Genomic DNA, 16184 nt, shown 5'->3' with positions numbered 1-16184 from the left:
GGACCGAGATGTGTGCCTGGCGCACAGGGAGTGCCGACACCCCGGTAAACGCCGGCAGTGCCCCTTTTTGGGCAGAAGCAACGGGCATCGTAGCTGCTGCTGCACTACCCTGCAAGGCTGCAACTTGAACTGCAAGAGCCAACATTCATCCCGCAGTCCTGCCTAGGAGTCCTTACAAGGGGCACCCCTGGTCCTGACGATTGCTGGCACCCGCTGGCACGAGTCCCAAATAGAACATGGTGCCATTCCCTTTCGGCTCACTCAACTAGTCGTGACTACCGGTAGGCAGGTCTACCGTACGGTGTGAGCACTCGCAGGGCTTGGACCTTAATGTGGATTACACGAGCTTTCCCCGTGCAATTTTATATGTTGATTGTCTTCTCTGAGCCAAAATTGATGGGAATGCGCAAATCAGTTCACAGCACACACATGGTGGATGCCTGTGCCAGGGCCGCTGAACTACGCATGCTCTCCATAGACGTGAAGTCCTCCGGTCCGAGCCGCACGCTGCGCTCAAACCTGACACGGAGCAACACGACCTCCTGAGATCTAGTCCCAACGTTCCACGCACCCGAGCGCCAGTCATGCAAAAAACACGTCCAGCTCACACCAACTCGGCGCGCCTGCCGACAGAGTCGCGTCATGCTGTCGTCACCTCCAGCACAACCGCCTCATTCCGTCAACCGCCAGCCGGCACCGGACAGGCGGACAGAGACCCTTTACACAGGCTACAGGCCGCCGCAACCACGGTGACCTGCAACCAGGTCCCCTCCGCCTAAACAGCTCCCTGCTCAAGTCCAGAGCTCCAATAATACACACACAGCTGCTGCGCCAGAATGCTTGTCCTGGTTGCTGCCGTGCAGGGGATTCGCTGAACCGCCACCCGCCGCCGCCACACATGGACGCTCCGCGCCAAGGCTTGCCTCCACCAGGCACGCCGCCACCGCCCCAAACATCAGGTGCGGTAAGCGGCGCCGGCAGCCGCACGAAGTCGCGAGCTGCGCCCGTGGCTCCCAAAAAACACCAGCATCACGCTGTCAGGCAGGTGATTGGTGCTGTTGCGGCCAGGTCACGGCCCAAAAGAAGCGCTCCCCAGGTGCCGCTGCGCCCACATTGGGGCAGCTTACACCTTGTTCCAGGGCTCGTTCCAGGGGAAGTAGGGCACGGACTCCTTGCCGGGGTTCAGGGTCTTGGTGGCCTCAATGATCATGGGCAGCACGCACAGCACGGCCACGGTCACGGCGGTCTCAGGGCCCACCGACGAGGTGTAGACTGTGGGGCAGGAGCGGGAAAGTCCCAGGCAGGGTTATAACTGATCTGCCAAGCACGTAGGAGCCCGACGTAGTGGACCGCCGCATGCAGAATATCGCCGTTACATTGCGCGTGTCGCAACTGATGATACCCCGCCACGCACGTCGCCCGTTGCCAAGCTTGTTCCGCGAGAGCTGATTTCCCCGGCTACTCACTGTTGTTGTGGCCGGGGTCAGCCAGGTGCAGCTGCAGGGTCTCAATGGGGCCCTTGCCGTACACAGCGGCCTGAGAGCAGAAGCCCAGGAACGCCAGCATGGCCTGCACACATACAATTCAGCACAACGGGAACGGGAGGAAGCCATTTGAGATGACATGCAATGGCTGGAGTTCTGGAGTGATCTGCTACCTTTTCCTCGTTATCGCCTGATCACACGGCCCCTCACCACCCGCAGCCAGCTCCATCAACCGGACCGCGCGCACGCACCAGGCGGCCGTTCTTCAGCTCCTTCAGCTTCATCTCCTCGCTCTTCATGCCCATGGGGTCGAAGGGGGCGAACGACAGGAAGCCGGTCTCGCCGGTCTTCTTGTAGATCTCGTAGCGCTTGCCCTCCAGCACGGCGAACACGGCGACCTCGATCAGAGCCAGGGTCTGGTTGTCCAGGGCGTACTTCTGCAGGCGCCACCCGCGCACACAAACACAAGGGGAAGCGGAAACAGTGAGCACCCAGGTGGCACCAGAGCTGTGGAGCCTCCCCAAACCCCATAGCAAGTGTGAACAATCGCCGTACGCCGGAAACACCCGTGCAGACCAGTCAAACAGGATTTGCTGCTGCTGCTGCTCCGCCAGTGCGCGGCTCCAGAAAAGTGCCGAGCCACCAAGCTGTACGTCCGTGGCTGGTCCCAGCTGGCCCCTGTGCTTCCCTGCCGTGCTTCCGTGGCCCTCTCCCCCATCCGCTCGGCGCCTCCCGCCTGCCAGCTCCAGCGCACTGTGCCCTCCTGGGCGCGCGTTCCAATTATCTCCTCGTCGCGTGCTCCAGCTGACGCGACGCCCTGCTGGTCCTGATGCCCCTCGCCCATCAAGGTCCGGTGGCACCGTCCCGTGCTTCATGACCCCGTTGCCCAGGTCAAATCTCACCTCAGCACCAGCGGTCCAGAACTTGGGCAGGCCCACGGCGTCGGTGAACAGGATGCCTGCACGTCGCGCAAGCCGACCGAGGTTAGGCATGCCCGGGAAAATGCAAAACCAGCCTGTTCCTGGGTCGACACCCTCAATGTTAATGTCTTACCGACAACGGCAGCCATGGCCCAGCGGCCGTTGGTCAGCTCAGCCTCACGGAACCACTTCAGGTTGTCCTTGTTCACGCCCAGGCGGAGGGGGTCGAAGCTGCGATCATCCAAAAGCATGCCCACGTCAGATTTGCTTTTAATCGAGCACTCGCTTTGCTGACTGCGAACAGCGCTGTGATCATCCATGTGCACCACTTGCTATCCCTCCGACGATGTGATTGCCGACCGCGCTCGCCGGCTTCGCGCTGTAAACATCGCTACGTAGGGCTCACCCGTAGTCACCCAGCATGGAGCCGTCCAGGTGAGCAGGGGCGGTGGCGCCGGGGTACCACATAGGGCGGGTCGACGCGCTCACGCGCACGGTGGCGCGCGAGGGGCGCGACACACCGGCGGACACACGGGACTTCAGCAGCATGGCCATTTTGATAGGGTTCGGCTACGTAACTCCGGACAAAGCTCGGCGACGTTGGGCGACTGAGAAAGGAGGCAGAAATTTTCGATCTCGCCGTACGGGATCTCGCCTCCAATTGAACTCCCTGTCGCGGTGGGAGGGCTGCCTAACTGCTTTGTGAGATTTTAGGTGTTCAATGGTGGCTGTAATTTGGTCCGGGACGGTTCGTTACCTTGGCGCAAGCATACGCGACAGAAGGCTTCGGATTCCCCCTTGTGCCCAGCCAGCAGCGCAAGGCTTAGAGGGAATTTGCGGGTGAAAGATGACACTTGAAATTGCGGGCTTGCTAAAAGAGGTGGTCGCGGTCGCGGGGCAGGGCAAGTTGACACGCGGGGAACCACGGTTCGGATTGCGCGTTGGTGCCAGTACGTGCCAGTCCGGTAGCCCGCGCTGTCCCTGGGCCGTCGCGTCTGGTCGCGCACTCCATCCTTAGCACTCCCTTTGCAAGCAGCGTGCTTCTCGGGATGCCACTATAGCCAGGGGCATCGCTGACGACAGCGCTTCACGGCATCAACGTACGGTTCAATGCTGCACTAGTGTCTGGCCCTTGGCTGTCCCAGGCCTCGGATGTCTACGATGGCATAGGACACAAAGAAACTGGCAGACAACCGAATGTAGCTCAGGTCTACTACCTATATCTAACTGCGGTGCCAGCAGTTACAGTTCAGCGGATCACCCCAAACACACGCTTGTGGCAGCTGCCCCGGCATCCAACGCTGGGAACAGCCCAACGCAGATGCGCCCTGCTTTGGCCAACTCTAAAGCGCTAGCCCCGGTCAATCTGAAGCGCCCGCCGTTGAACTGCCGTGCATGAAGTGCACAGAGGCCGGGACGCGCGTCAGACGAACGCCCTCGAGCGGTTGGTGATGGCCGCCCGGCAGATGGGGCATCGCTCCACCCTCTCTGAGCAACCCCGGCAAATGATGTGGCCTGCGCACCACAACACAAGACGCACACGCGGTGTCGCAACGTTAAGTGTTGAGTGGGTGTCTCAAGAGTTGCTATGTGAATACCGCGCTACCTAATTGCCGCGATGTTGGTGGCCATGCGGGTGCATGTGCATACGAGGCAGCGCGGTGTCAACACGCACAAGCCTGAGGCACGTACCGCAGTTCAGGAATGTGTCTCGGCTGCCCGCAAGGCACACTGCACATGCCGCCGCCTCCACCGCCTCGGAGCGCGCAGCTGCCACCCTGCAGACACGCACACGCACACACGCACACACGCACACACACACGCACACACGCACACACACACACACACACACACACACACACACACACACGCACACGCACACACACACATATAGGGCTGCTCTCATCCAGGAAACGCCGTGCGCCCTGCAGCCTGCGCCGTGAATGCTTGGCACGGCCAGTGTGCCCTCCCCCAGAGGCACGCACGCACATCCGCGTATTGCGCGCCGGTAGGCCCGGTCTTCCCTACATGGCCCAGAGCCGGCAACCCCTCGCCCTCAACCCGTCAACCGCCCTCACGGCCTTTGCCCTTGTCCGCACGCACCTGGCCGTCACGATGGCGTGCCTCACCCGCGGCAGGGCGGCCTCCGACATGGCCGCCAGCGCCTCCAGCGTCTCCAGCGGCTGAGCGGCCAGCGCCTCCTCCTGACACAGTGCGGGAGCGGGCGGGCCGGCAGAGTGGGGGAGCGGGGGAGGGGTGGAGGGGGGGGACGCGCGCGGACTCGACGTGTGTGGCGGGTTAGGAGGCTGCCGCGGGTATATGCACTACCGGTACGCCACTATCGGCGCGCCACACACACACATGCAGTTTGTTTTACATATGCGGTCCACAGGCTACACACGCCCACTCTGCACGCAAGGTGTGGACTCTCCCTCTCCCTGTGCTTTTGCGTTCCCCCCTCCGGACCCCTCATGTTGGATGGTGCGGTCCTCGTGAGTCCCTCACCTGCCCGCACATGCACTGAATGCGGCGCTGCAGCTGCGCCGCCAGCACGCCGCCCGCCTCCACCTCATTACGCAGCTGCGCCGCCTCCGCCTCCGCCCGCGCAGCCGCCTCCGCCGCCTCGTCGCAGCGAGCCCTAAGCGAAGACATCTCCCCCGCTGCCTGTGTCGTCGCCAGCCACGCAACGTGCAGATCGTTTGTCAGCACACGCAATTGCGCATCACGCCGAGCAACGCACGGGAAACTATTTTGTTGCTTCTTTCAAGCCAGGGCTCCTCCTTCTCTCCCCCCAAACCCGCGCAGGTGGGCAGCCTGGCAGCAGTAGCTCGGCACGTGCGGCACGGCAGGCTTCCGGAGATACCTGTCCCCAGCAGCCCCCCAGTAGACCCACCTCCAGAATCTTGTTTCCCAGCGACTCCACCTCCGCCTGCAGCGCAGTCCCAAATGCCCGTCACCTGCTCGCTGCGCGTCCGGGACCTCATCTAGGGGCGCCCAGATGCACGCTTTCACGCATGGCTGCACACACTCTGGCAGGAGGTGCAGGCGCACACGCAAGCACGAGCACATGCACACGTACACACGCACACACCACCAAGTCCTGCGAGATTGCTGTACTTGTGCTCTCGAGCACCAGGGCGAGCGCAGGCGCCCGCCCGCCCGCTAACACGCACGCACACACCTGCAGCGCCGCGCCGCGTGCATTGGCCTCCGCCAGCTGCCCCCTCAGCGCCGCCGCCGCCAGCCCCGCCCGCGCCAGCTCCCGCTGCAGCTCCGCCACCGCCTCGCGCTTGGCCGCCAGCTCGGCGCCGCTCTCCTCCACCGCCGCCGCCAGCGCCGAGCTGGAGGCACGCGCCTCGGACAGCTGCCGGGAGCACTCCGCCTGTTGCAGTGGATGTACGGTGGCGGGACGGCGGGGCGGTGTGTGGGCAGTTGTGTGGCGGGCGAGCAAGTGAGCGGGGGCATGTGGAGCAGAACGGTGCATCGGGGGCCGGAGCAGAGGGTGGCCGCCTTGCGCCGGATCACGAACTGCAGTCCCGGCCTCTGCCTTGCCGCCGCTGCCGCTTGCTAGCCATGCGCCTCTCCCCCTCCCTGCACTCACCAGCTGGCCGCGCAGGTCGGCGGCCACAGCCCGCTGCCGCCGCGCCGCTTCCTCCGCCGCGCCCCGCTCAGCCCGCGCCGCCTCCGCCTCCACCTCATGCACCTCCGCAGCTGCCTCCGCCGCCTCCACCCGGTGCACCGCGTCCGCCGCCTCCGCCTGCAACACCGCAAGCTGCTGCGCATGCGCATCTCGCTCTATGCCCACCTCATGGTACAGGCGCTGCAGAGCCTCCGCCGCCTCCACCGCCCGCGCCTCCGCAGCCTCCACCGCCGCGCCTGCCGCCACCACCCGGGCCTCGAGCTCCCGGCGCTGGGTCTCGGCCTCGGCGCGCAGCTGCAGCAGGGCTGCCTCGGCCGTCTGCTTGGCAGCCGCTGCCGCTTCCGCAGCCTGGCGCGCCTCCTCCGCCTCGGCAGCTTTGATGGATGCCGCTGCCTGCAGGCCCCACATCCCCGCAGCAGGCAGGGCGGTTCTTGAATGGGTGTTTCCGCCGCTTGGCATGACAAAGGTCCGTCAGTGTGCACGATGTCATTGGGTTGGCTGTTGATAGGGGCCCCTCGCCTGGCCGACTGACCTGTGCAGCTGTCGCGCGCTGCTCTGCATCCGCAGCCTTGGCCTCCGCGGCCTCCGCCCGCTGCAGCGCTCCTGCAAGAGCACCTGCGCGCCCCAGCGGCATTCCACGTACAGCACGCAACTCACGACTTGGCTCACGCCGGAAGCTAGGTTCAGATTATACAAGGGAGCAGGTGCTGCTGTGCTGCGGTGCTGTGCGGCGATCATGAACGTGGACGACGCGAGCACACAAGCAGCAGGCAACCATCCGGCAACACAGTCTTACTCTTGATTCTCATTAATGGTGCATTAAACCCTGCACTCACCATCGCTCTCGCCCTGGCGCCGCTCCGCCTCCGCTGCGCGCGCCTGCGCTGCCTCCCGCTCCGCCGCCGCTGCCTGCATGGAGCTGGACAGGTCGCGTACATGCATCTGCGCCAGCCGCACCTGCACATGGGGGCATGGGGGGAAAGGCATGGCCGCCGTGCGGCATTAGGCAACTAGGTACCGCCCATGCACCTGCCATACATCTCAGCATCACACACGCACTCTAGTTCTGTATATTTCCCTACTGATGGAGTCCACAGCCTGAGGGTACCTCACCCAGCAACCGCATCGCACCCATACGCAGCCTGCCCCCGCCCACCGGCACCACTGGCCCCGCCCACACACGCAACCCGCCCCCTCTCCCGCCCACCCGCCCCGATCGCCACCTCCCACCACCCTCCCACCTCGAGCCGCATGTCCCCCAGCCCCGCCTCCGCCTCCAGGCACCGGCCCCGCCACCCCGCCAGCAGCCGGTCCGCCACAGCCACCAGGTCAGCACCCTGCCGCCGCGCCGCCGCCGCCACGTCACCGCCGCCGCCGCCGCCGCCGCCCTGGCGGTCGCCGCCACCTCCGCCACCGCGGTCCGATTCCTGGGCTGGGCCACGCGCTGCCGTGCCATGTGCGTAGAAGCCGCTGCCAGTGACACTGGCACTTGTGCGGGCGTACAGGGAAGCGTTGCGTGCACCGGTGTCCTGTCGGGGTGTGGGCGGCGACGCTCGACACGCGTCCGCACATTGCTGCTGTTGCTGTTGCTGTTGCTGTTGCTGTTGCGGCTGCTGTTGCTGTTGCTGTTGCTGCTGCCGCTGCTGGTGGTGGCGGTTCGGCGTGTAGGGCTCCTGTCGCGGCGGGGACGTGCGTTCGTCCCCGCCCGAGCCAGTGCGCTCGCTGCTGCGTGGCGTGTACTGACATGAGGGTGCGTGCTGCTGCTGCGGCGGCGTGGCTGGCCCCACGGCCGCCACTGTCCCTGCCACCTCTGCTGCCGACTGCGAGGTCTGCTGTGCCAAATGTTGCGCTGGCGACCGGTGTGCAGTAGGCTGCGGGTGCTGCTGCTGAGGGCGGGGAGGGAGCGGGCGCCTGAAGCCCTGTGCTCCAGAGCTTCTAGGCGACTCCAGCAGCCACGGATCAAACTGCCCCTGCCCCTGCCATTGCCCTCCGCCGTCACCGCCGCCGCCAGTGCTGCCTTTGCTGCGGCCGCCCACTGGCGCGTGTTGGTCGAAGCACGGCGCCAGGCTCCGGCGCACCGGCCGCGCGTCCGCCTCTGCCGCCGTCACCTGCGCCACCTGCGCCCCAGCTGGCAGCCTCACGCCCGGCGGCTCCTTCTCCTCGCCCGCGGCACTGCCGCGCGAGCCGCGCCGCCGCCGCTGCCGCTGCCGGGCCTGCGCGGCTGCTGCTGGTGCTGCTGCTGCTGGTACTGCTGGTGCTGCTGCTGGTGCTGGTGCTGGTGCTGCTGGCGGTAGGCGGCTCGGTGAGGCGGCCTGCTGCGCCCGCCCTGCTGCTGCACCGCCACCATTGGACGGCCCAACAGTGCCTCCGTAGCCGTCCTTGTGGCGGTTGTTGCAGCTGCTGCTACTATTGCCCACGTGACCGCCAGCGTGGTCATCAGTCATCACGTATGCGGCCCGACCCACGGCGGCCGCGCCCCTGTGCTGCTGCTGCCGCAGCCGCAACTCGCTGCGCCCGGCGCGGCCTAGTTCCTCGCCTACCTGCTCTCCCCCCGCGTCGTCGCCAAGGCTGCTGCTACTGCTGCTGACATCGCTGATGGATGCGTCGTCACTCACTGCGAACTCGAACTCGTCCGGCGCTTCGAGTGCGGCGCGGAGCATTAGCGAGCGAACGCTGCCCGGTGAGTTTTCCTCCTCCTCATACCCGCTAAGTGTTGTGCCGTAGCCGCTTTCGTCTTCCTCGCTGCCCATCCGTTAGAGCCTGTGGCACAAGATAGCAGCCGACTCACAGGGAGAGCAAAAAGTCGAGCAGCGTGTAGTTCTGCTGTTGTGTGAAGAAGTCTGTTGGACGGGGCGCAAGGGATTATTCATTCACATGAACACGAGCTTTACAGCACTCTGTCTCCATCAGCAGATGTTGCCACATATCCACGGACATCAGGCTGGCGCCACCGCACCTCCCTGCCGGACCCCGCCCCGCCCCGTCGCACCCGTCAGCCGCACCTCCCGGCTCCCATGAACACCCGACACCACCGCCGACACCTGCTGCTGCTCATGCTCCTCCTTCTCCTGCGCCTGCACTCCGCCGCCACCCGCCGCCGCCGCCCCGCCAAACTCCGCCGCTCGTGGCCCCGTCCACGGCACACTGCTGCAGCACGCCAGCAGCAGCGCCAGCCAGAAGCTCCGGCGCGCCTCCTCCCATCGCCCCAGCTCCGAGCCCAGGTGGGCAATGTGCGCTGCCTGCAGCGGGTCGTGTGCGGCCAGCCCCAACGCCTCCACCGCCTCGCCCAGCGCCGCCGCGGGCAGTTCCGGGTGTGTGCCGCACAGCACTGCCACGCCCGACCCCACTCGGCACCTGAGGCAGGGAGGAGAGGCGGGGGGGGGGGGTAGCCATCCATGGGATGGTGTGTATCAAATATGAAGTGAAGTGCCGACGTCCAGAGGTACAGCGGGCACACGCGACGCATTCCATACCGGGGGGGGGGGTACATTCATGATTAGTTAAGGAAGTGGTAGACGGTAGACCACTGGGGGGGGGGGTTGCAAGGATTGGTACAGAGAAGTGTAGCGAAGTAGACAGCAGGCGTGGGGGGGGGGTGGCAAGAGTGTGGATGCCACCAGCGGTAGTTGGGGTTCGAGGCATAGGTTTGAAGGGACAACGGCAATGACAGCCAGGCACACTGGGAGCTAGACAGCGGCGCTTGTGCGGCACAGTTGCGGCACGCTCCTTCACCCCTTCTCCATACGCTCGGCGGCGCACGGCCCCAACACCTCACTCAGTCCTAACATATATCTCCCATGCTGGCCCTGGCCCTGACCCGGGCCCCTGTCCCCTGGCCCTGCTCCAGCCCTGCGGCCCACCTGACGGCCGCCAGCGCATCCCCCAGCTCCGGGTACACCGCCAGCACCTCCACCTCGGCAGGCGCAGCCGGCGCCCCAGCTGCCCCAGCCACTGCTGGCGCCCCAGCCGGCGGCGGCACCAGCTCAAACACGGGCCCGCCGTTGGAGTAGTCCCGGCAGTAGTGCCACTGCTCCGACGCCGCTGGCGCCGCGGCGGGTGCCGTGCATGCAGCTGCCGTGGCCGCTGACCCGTCCGCAGCCGCCGTTGCCGCTGACGTTGGCGCTGGCGCCGCTGCTGGCGGTGCAGGCGGCGGCGAAGAAGCGGGTGATGGGGGCGCCGGCCCGCATGCCTTGAGCCGCAGCTGCAGGTGTTGCGGCGCCAGGCCCCGAGCCCACTGCACCTGGGTGGCACTGCCGCCCCCTCCCCGAGCCGCCTCCTCCTCCTCCTCCTCCTCCTGCTGTTGGCGCTGCTGCTGTGTGCCGTGCCGGGGGTCACGGGGGCTGATGTCCAGGGCCATGGCCGCCAGCAGGTGCGGCGGCGGCGGCGGCCGGAAGGCGAGTGGCGCCGCGGTGGAGCCCGCCTCAGACAAGTAGTCGAAGCCTGCGATCCGCAAGGACTGACGTGTTGGTTTGGGCGGTTTTGGTGTTGAGCATGTTCCGCTCGGCGCACGTGAAGTTGGAGGTCGTGCTGGCCGCCCTCTGCGCCATAGCCCCGCGCACTGAGGCCCTGCACGCGCGTGACACGTCCCCCTCACCGGCAATGCCGCGCCATCCTGCTCCGAACCCTCTCCCTCCCTCCGGCCTCGCTGCACGGGCACCAACACCCGCGCTCGGCCCCTGCTAGCCGCGGCCCACCGCGAGCACTTATGCACTCCCCCGGACCCACGCTTGCAAGCACCTGGGTACGCCGCGCCTCTCGCCCGGCCCGGGAAGAAGGCCAGCTCGCGGTCCCCCAGCACCTGCAGCCGACTGCCCGGCTCGAATTCCACACGCGCGCAGGCGTAGTAGGCGCCGGCGCAGATGCCCAGATAGGCGCCACCCGCCTCGACGTAGCCTGTGTGCGTGTGCGTGCACGTGAAATGGGGTTGGAGGTTTTGGGGATGGGAGTGGGAGTGTGGGAGAGGGGCGTGAGGCCCAGAGAGCGGAGTTGAGGGCGGTTCCTGACGGCTCCCAAACAGGTTGCCACACGTGATGCACGCCCACGGGCAGCAATGGTAGCAAGGGTCTTCAGCAAAGGACAGTGTTGCATCCTAGTGAGGTTGGTTGGTTTTGAGCAGCGCTCAACTCTTTGCAATCAAAGGGGAAACGCGTTCGCAAGGCGTTGCCCTGGCTGCGTCAATGCCAATCGCCTACCCCGGATGATGCGGTTCCCTCGCCCGTTCAGGTGCTTGCAGTAGGGCAGGTCCGCTCCGCCTGGCATTATCAGTAGCAAGCACCTGCGCGCAATACAACGGTTGGGTCACGCAAGTCGGGTTGCACACTTGTACGCTGGTGCAACGTGCGGTACCAACACGCGCGCAACGCCTGCTCCGGCGCTTGCCTGCTGAGGACCCCTCCTTGACTCCCTCACCTATCCGCCCAGCTCCCCTCCAGTAGCTCCGCTGTTGACAGGAAGCGCACGTGAACGCCTGGGGCCAGGAACTCCCGCGCCGACTCCAAGGCCGTCCTGGCGCTGCGATACCCGGCGCCCTCTCCGCTGTACACATACACCGCCGGCGAGTCTGAGGTCGCCACCCGTGCGTCACCCGCCAATGCAGACGCATCAACGGACGACGCGTGGCACACTGAAGCAGTCCTAGAGGGGCGAGCGTGACTGCCGTGTAACGCGCCGCTGGGCATCGCGGTGCTGGTTTCTAGCGTTCTCAGCCGTCCAATCGGTCGCAATTGCGGTATAGAGCTGAAGGCAGTCCACTCGTATGACCGGCTAGGTAGACGGCGTGCGCGCGCAAGCATTTTGCGATGCTATTTAAGCTGCGTTGGTACAGTTGGTTGGGCGAGGCAAGTGACGGACCGATTTTATGTAGAGCATAATAAGTGCCGGCTAGCTCAAAATTTTTGATATCTGCAACGCCCTTGCAGGTGTTGCAGGAAAATCGCAGGGAAAGCAGGTCGTTTGTGCGCAAGGTAACTTACGGTATAATACAATGAATACGGGCAAAGTTGCATTACTACGCCTCACGAAGGCTCATGCTGAACCCTAATCGACCCAGGACCCACGCCCGCCTTAAGCAGTGTGATGGGCGTCTGCTTCGCCCCGGCTACTTGCCGTCGGCAGAGTTGCAGCCTTGCTACTGCTGCCAAGTGAGCGCTTACACCGCACAGCTTTGTTGAGCAATCACTGCAAAGCAATCACATCCCTCCACACATGCATGCATTGATGGGCGCATCCAGTGACCCCAGGATATCCCACCAAGCCACCTTCACCAACCTGCCTTACAACTGTCCCATCGCACACCAAGCCACCTTCGCAAATCCAACAGACCCCAATAGCCGACGAGAGAGCAAAATTGGCGAGTGCGTCAAGAAAAACTCCCGTGCAGGCTGTAGTCAGGTCTCAATGAAAGCCTCCTGGGCGCGCAGCCGAGCCCGCAACTAGCTGCAACTCCTGGCCACCATGAATCTGAACTGAGCCTTGCTTGGGGGATGCTAGTGCAAACGCCTCCATGAAATGCTGCCACCGGAACCCAGCACCCCTCTACTTGAGCGAGACACACTCTCCTCCTCCCCCACGCAATCGCACTCTCCCTCTTCCCTGCTGTCCCAACGAGACGCACGCGCGCTCATCTTCCTCACTTGCTGCTCACTCACACCACTTCAAGCTCTTTTCCCTCACTCCTTAACTCACTGCTTTCTTCCGTTCGGTTGCCTCTTTCACACTCCACCACGGCGCTGCTGTCGCGCTCTCTCGCTCAGTACGCCCACTTGTATGCGCTGTTGGCGACGTGGTCCGTGATGCCCTGGTCCCTCCAGCGGTTGTTGTTGGCCCAGCCCTGCAGCCCACCGCGGATCTCCTCGTAGATCTACAAAAAGTACAAACGCATGTAAACACACACGCGGAAGGCAACACACATGTCAGGCAACACACATGCATGCATGTCAGGCAAGCAACCGGGACTCGAGGGAGAGGCAAGTGCGGTTAGGGGCGGGCAAGGCGTAAGGCCCCGGCTCCATTCTGTGCTTAGTCGCGGCGCACAGACAGCCAGTCAGCCAGCCAGCCAGCCAGGCAAGCGACGCGCCACCTAGGGTGACAATTCTGCAGGCACCCGCTGGCAGCCGCCGTCGGCCGTACCTTGGCGCCCTCCGCGTCCTTCTTCATGTTCTCCCACCAGGACTTGAGCTTGGGCTTGCCCGCGAACACGTCCTTCCAGCCTGTGCAGGAGCAAACAGGTGGGGCCAGGGCGGCGTGGATGCTTTGGCTTGAAGGTGGTCGGGGCCATGCATCGCCACCGGCTGCTGCACCGCACAGCAAGAGCACGGCCCTCCAGCAGCCCGGTCGCCAAGCCCAACCCAGCCCACCGAAGTAGGTGGGCAGGATGAAGTCAAAGAACACAAAGGTGGGGAACAGCGCCGCGTCAGCCGCCGTGATCTCGGAGCCCGCAACGAAGGGGCCCTGCATCGACCAAAGGAGGCGGGGGGGGGGACATTGGGGTGGGACTAATTCCAGGGCTCCTATGAAGCCAGGCAGCAATAACAACAAGGAGCAAGCCGGGCCGCGGAAAACATGTGCGTGCGGGGCCTGTACTTGCGCGGGCACGCAACGGGCCGTCGCCTTGGTAGCCAATACAGATGCAGCAACAGCCTTTACTGCAGTGCTGTGGGCCTGTGGAAGCCTGATGCAGAGATGGAATTTCCCGCACACGCCCAGCCCAGTGCTCACCGGCTATGCCCTCCCATTGTCCCATGCCACCTTTCTCCTGCTTAGCTAGCCCACCTGCACAATGCCCTCGAGCACATTCAGCTGGAAAGCAATCTGCTCAATCTGCTTGGCGCGTGTCTCAACGCTGTCCATGGTCCTGCGGGGCGGATGGAGGCCGGCACAGCGACAACGGCGAGCACGCCTCAGCCCCGGCGAGGCCGCATGCAGCATGCAGCGTGGAGCAGGAGGTGGAGGGGAGGTAGCCGAAGCCAACCCGCACATCATCCGTCATGAGCCGGGGAGGCGGCCTCACACAGGAGCCGCATGGGGCTTGCCCTCTGGCCCACCTGTACATGCAGCCCTGGATGGGCACGATGTAAACATCATGGATGCGCGTGGCTAGGTTGGCCTGTGGGGGGATGTGGGGGAACATGTGAGTTGCAGGACCCACGCAAGGTGTTCACGCATGGAGTTCGCCGGGCCCGTGATCTGAGCTGGTGTGACGGACCGATGGCGCCGAGCAACCTGCCATGGTGTGTGGGCCTGACGGGATGAACACTGCCTCGAACTACCGTGATGCCCCGCCTCTGCACCTGCTGCTGGCTCTCACCCGCGCGCGGCCCTCAGGGGTGTTGGCCACCAGAGATGGGCTGTGGCTCGCGTACTTGTCCAGAAGATACTGCGAGATGACCTGCGTTACGCATGTTCATGTTCGCGAGTTGGTTTATAGGGTGAGGATATGAGTTGCAGGACAGAGCGGGTGCGCAGCGTGTGGCCAGTGCTGGCGTGCCTAGCTCAGGTTGCGGCACGCGCAGGCCGCCAGGCCTTGCGTACGACCAGGGCGCGTGCATGGGGCGTAGTGGCCCCGACGCCATAAACCAAACGCTTCAACCGCCGCCCACAGCTACTTAATTACTTTCTTCATCCACACACATACAGCCAACAGAGCTGCCGCACAGCCGTCCCCATACCTCAGATTCGGGCAGGGGCCAACCCGACTCCGTCACCAGCAGAGGCATCTTGCCCTGCGGGTTCAGAGCCAGATACTCGGGGCTCTTCAGGCCGCCGATGGTCTGGGGCGTCACAATGTCAATCTGGCCCTCCAGGCCCTGTGGGCGGGGGTTGTAGGGTTCGGTTGAGTGAGGGGAAACAGGCGGGTGGCGTGCGATGCTACTGGTGCCGCAAGTGCTTGCCTTCTTGCGGATGATGAAGCGGTTCCGCGCGCCATTGTTGCTCACGGGGACATCAAAGAGTTTTGCCTTGCTAGCGCTAACGTGACAGACCGTGCGCCTGCTGGTGCGGGCGCTAGCGAATGAGCGAGCTGTGAGCATCATCGTTCTGGTTTTGACCCTGTATACGCCAGGCGCGAGTCGTGAAGAACGACTAACAAACCGCTCCAGAAATTGTTATGGTGAGCTGAGCGACTTGTACCCGATCAAGAAAACCCAACCTTCCATTCGGGCGCCGGCTGCCCTGTTGCCTGCTGCTCAGCTGCTGGTCGACCCCCGCTTCCAGACGCGCATCAAGGTTGCATTGACACAAAACATGAACCCGCGCGGCACACAACATTCGAAGTACACCTTAAAGCCGAGCGAACCCTGGGTCCAACGCAGCCCCCCCCCCTGGTCCAACCTGGTCCGTCCTGATCGAAGGAAAGTGTGGAGCCATGGGAGGGGGGAGGCGGAACAGGGGGCGAAACAGGGCGAGGCCTTGCGCTACGACCGGGTAATCCAGTGTAATCCTATGCTTGGATTCGGCATTGCAGCTTTGCTCCAACCATGTCCACAGGCAAACGGAGGCCTCCCCTCCAGCCAGCGGCCCGTGTGCAGTCTGTCTGGCGCAGTGCCGCAGCTGCGGCAAGGGCGGCGTAAGGTGCCTGCTGGAAGGATAGATGACATGGGAGGTGGTGTCTCTGGCAGTGGCCGAACAGTAGCAGTTGAAATGGGAGGGAGCGAGGCGAGGGCCTGACCGGCAGGGGCTAGCGGAGGGGCAGGTCGCTTTCCGCAGATTCACGCCTGCCCAAGTGACCCAAGCCTGTGTGGTGCACAAAGTGGTAGGCTGGTAGCGACTGCGGCTTTAGACGTGGGGACAGGACCTGTTGGAGGCACAGGAGCAGTGCAGCTGAATGCACGGCTGAGTCAGGCTGGTTAGCGCTGTGAACGCGTTCCTACAAAGGGAGATTTGTGTGGGTTCGTTAGTTCGTGCTCGAAGGCGTCTGGGCTCCGGCGACAGTGGCCCGAGTCGCACAGGGATGGGTATCAAGTGTGATTCGGGTGCGCGTCGGTGCGCAGGCGAGGTGTGCCCCAGCGTGCCATCCCCTGGTGCCATCCCCAGGCTGCAAGACTCATGTGGCCCTGACTCGCCGTGCGGCCACGGGCAGCCATGTAGGTGACACACTTGGGGACTACTTCTATGACAAAGCCGCGGCATACAGCTTTCGGCAGT

The 16184-nt window shown here is 64.4% G+C and overlaps 4 protein-coding genes across 4 annotated transcripts; all 4 read right to left on the bottom strand.

Moving 5' to 3' along the window:
• Nucleotides 1-160: 160 nt before the first annotated feature.
• CHLRE_12g508750v5 (uncharacterized protein) lies at nt 161-2979 on the bottom strand. The gene is made up of 6 exons (XM_001690979.2): nt 2811-2979; nt 2538-2635; nt 2387-2442; nt 1736-1921; nt 1467-1569; nt 161-1272 (listed from the first exon to the last, which is right to left on the bottom strand). The coding sequence occupies exons 1-6, from the start codon at nt 2957-2959 to the stop codon at nt 1124-1126; spliced, it is 741 nt and encodes a 246-aa protein (XP_001691031.1). The 5' UTR covers nt 2960-2979; the 3' UTR covers nt 161-1123.
• Nucleotides 2980-3277: 298 nt separating this feature from the next.
• CHLRE_12g508853v5 (uncharacterized protein) lies at nt 3278-8859 on the bottom strand. Its single transcript, XM_043068212.1, has 10 exons — nt 7286-8859; nt 6881-7001; nt 6577-6659; nt 6006-6437; nt 5586-5786; nt 5298-5333; nt 4910-5068; nt 4508-4608; nt 4097-4182; nt 3278-3919 (listed from the first exon to the last, which is right to left on the bottom strand). The coding sequence occupies exons 1-10, from the start codon at nt 8792-8794 to the stop codon at nt 3828-3830; spliced, it is 2820 nt and encodes a 939-aa protein (XP_042918156.1). The 5' UTR covers nt 8795-8859; the 3' UTR covers nt 3278-3827.
• Nucleotides 8860-8919: 60 nt separating this feature from the next.
• CHLRE_12g508852v5 (uncharacterized protein) lies at nt 8920-12009 on the bottom strand. The gene is made up of 5 exons (XM_043068211.1): nt 11454-12009; nt 11237-11319; nt 10782-10937; nt 9905-10484; nt 8920-9398 (listed from the first exon to the last, which is right to left on the bottom strand). The coding sequence occupies exons 1-5, from the start codon at nt 11720-11722 to the stop codon at nt 8981-8983; spliced, it is 1506 nt and encodes a 501-aa protein (XP_042918155.1). The 5' UTR covers nt 11723-12009; the 3' UTR covers nt 8920-8980.
• A 171-nt stretch (nt 12010-12180) lies between these two features.
• On the bottom strand, nt 12181-15139 carry CHLRE_12g508850v5 (uncharacterized protein). The gene is made up of 8 exons (XM_001690981.2): nt 14933-15139; nt 14711-14848; nt 14350-14430; nt 14087-14148; nt 13815-13896; nt 13400-13493; nt 13173-13252; nt 12181-12903 (listed from the first exon to the last, which is right to left on the bottom strand). Exons 1-8 carry the CDS (start codon nt 15071-15073, stop codon nt 12793-12795), a joined length of 789 nt encoding a protein of 262 aa, XP_001691033.1. The 5' UTR covers nt 15074-15139; the 3' UTR covers nt 12181-12792.
• Nucleotides 15140-16184: the final 1045 nt, after the last annotated feature.

The sequence above is a fragment of the Chlamydomonas reinhardtii genome, chromosome 12, assembly GCF_000002595.2.
Source record: "Chlamydomonas reinhardtii strain CC-503 cw92 mt+ chromosome 12, whole genome shotgun sequence".
Lineage (NCBI taxonomy): Eukaryota > Viridiplantae > Chlorophyta > Chlorophyceae > Chlamydomonadales > Chlamydomonadaceae > Chlamydomonas > Chlamydomonas reinhardtii.
Note: the sequence above shows the minus strand (reverse complement) of the source record. Positions and strands in the feature narration are given on the sequence as shown.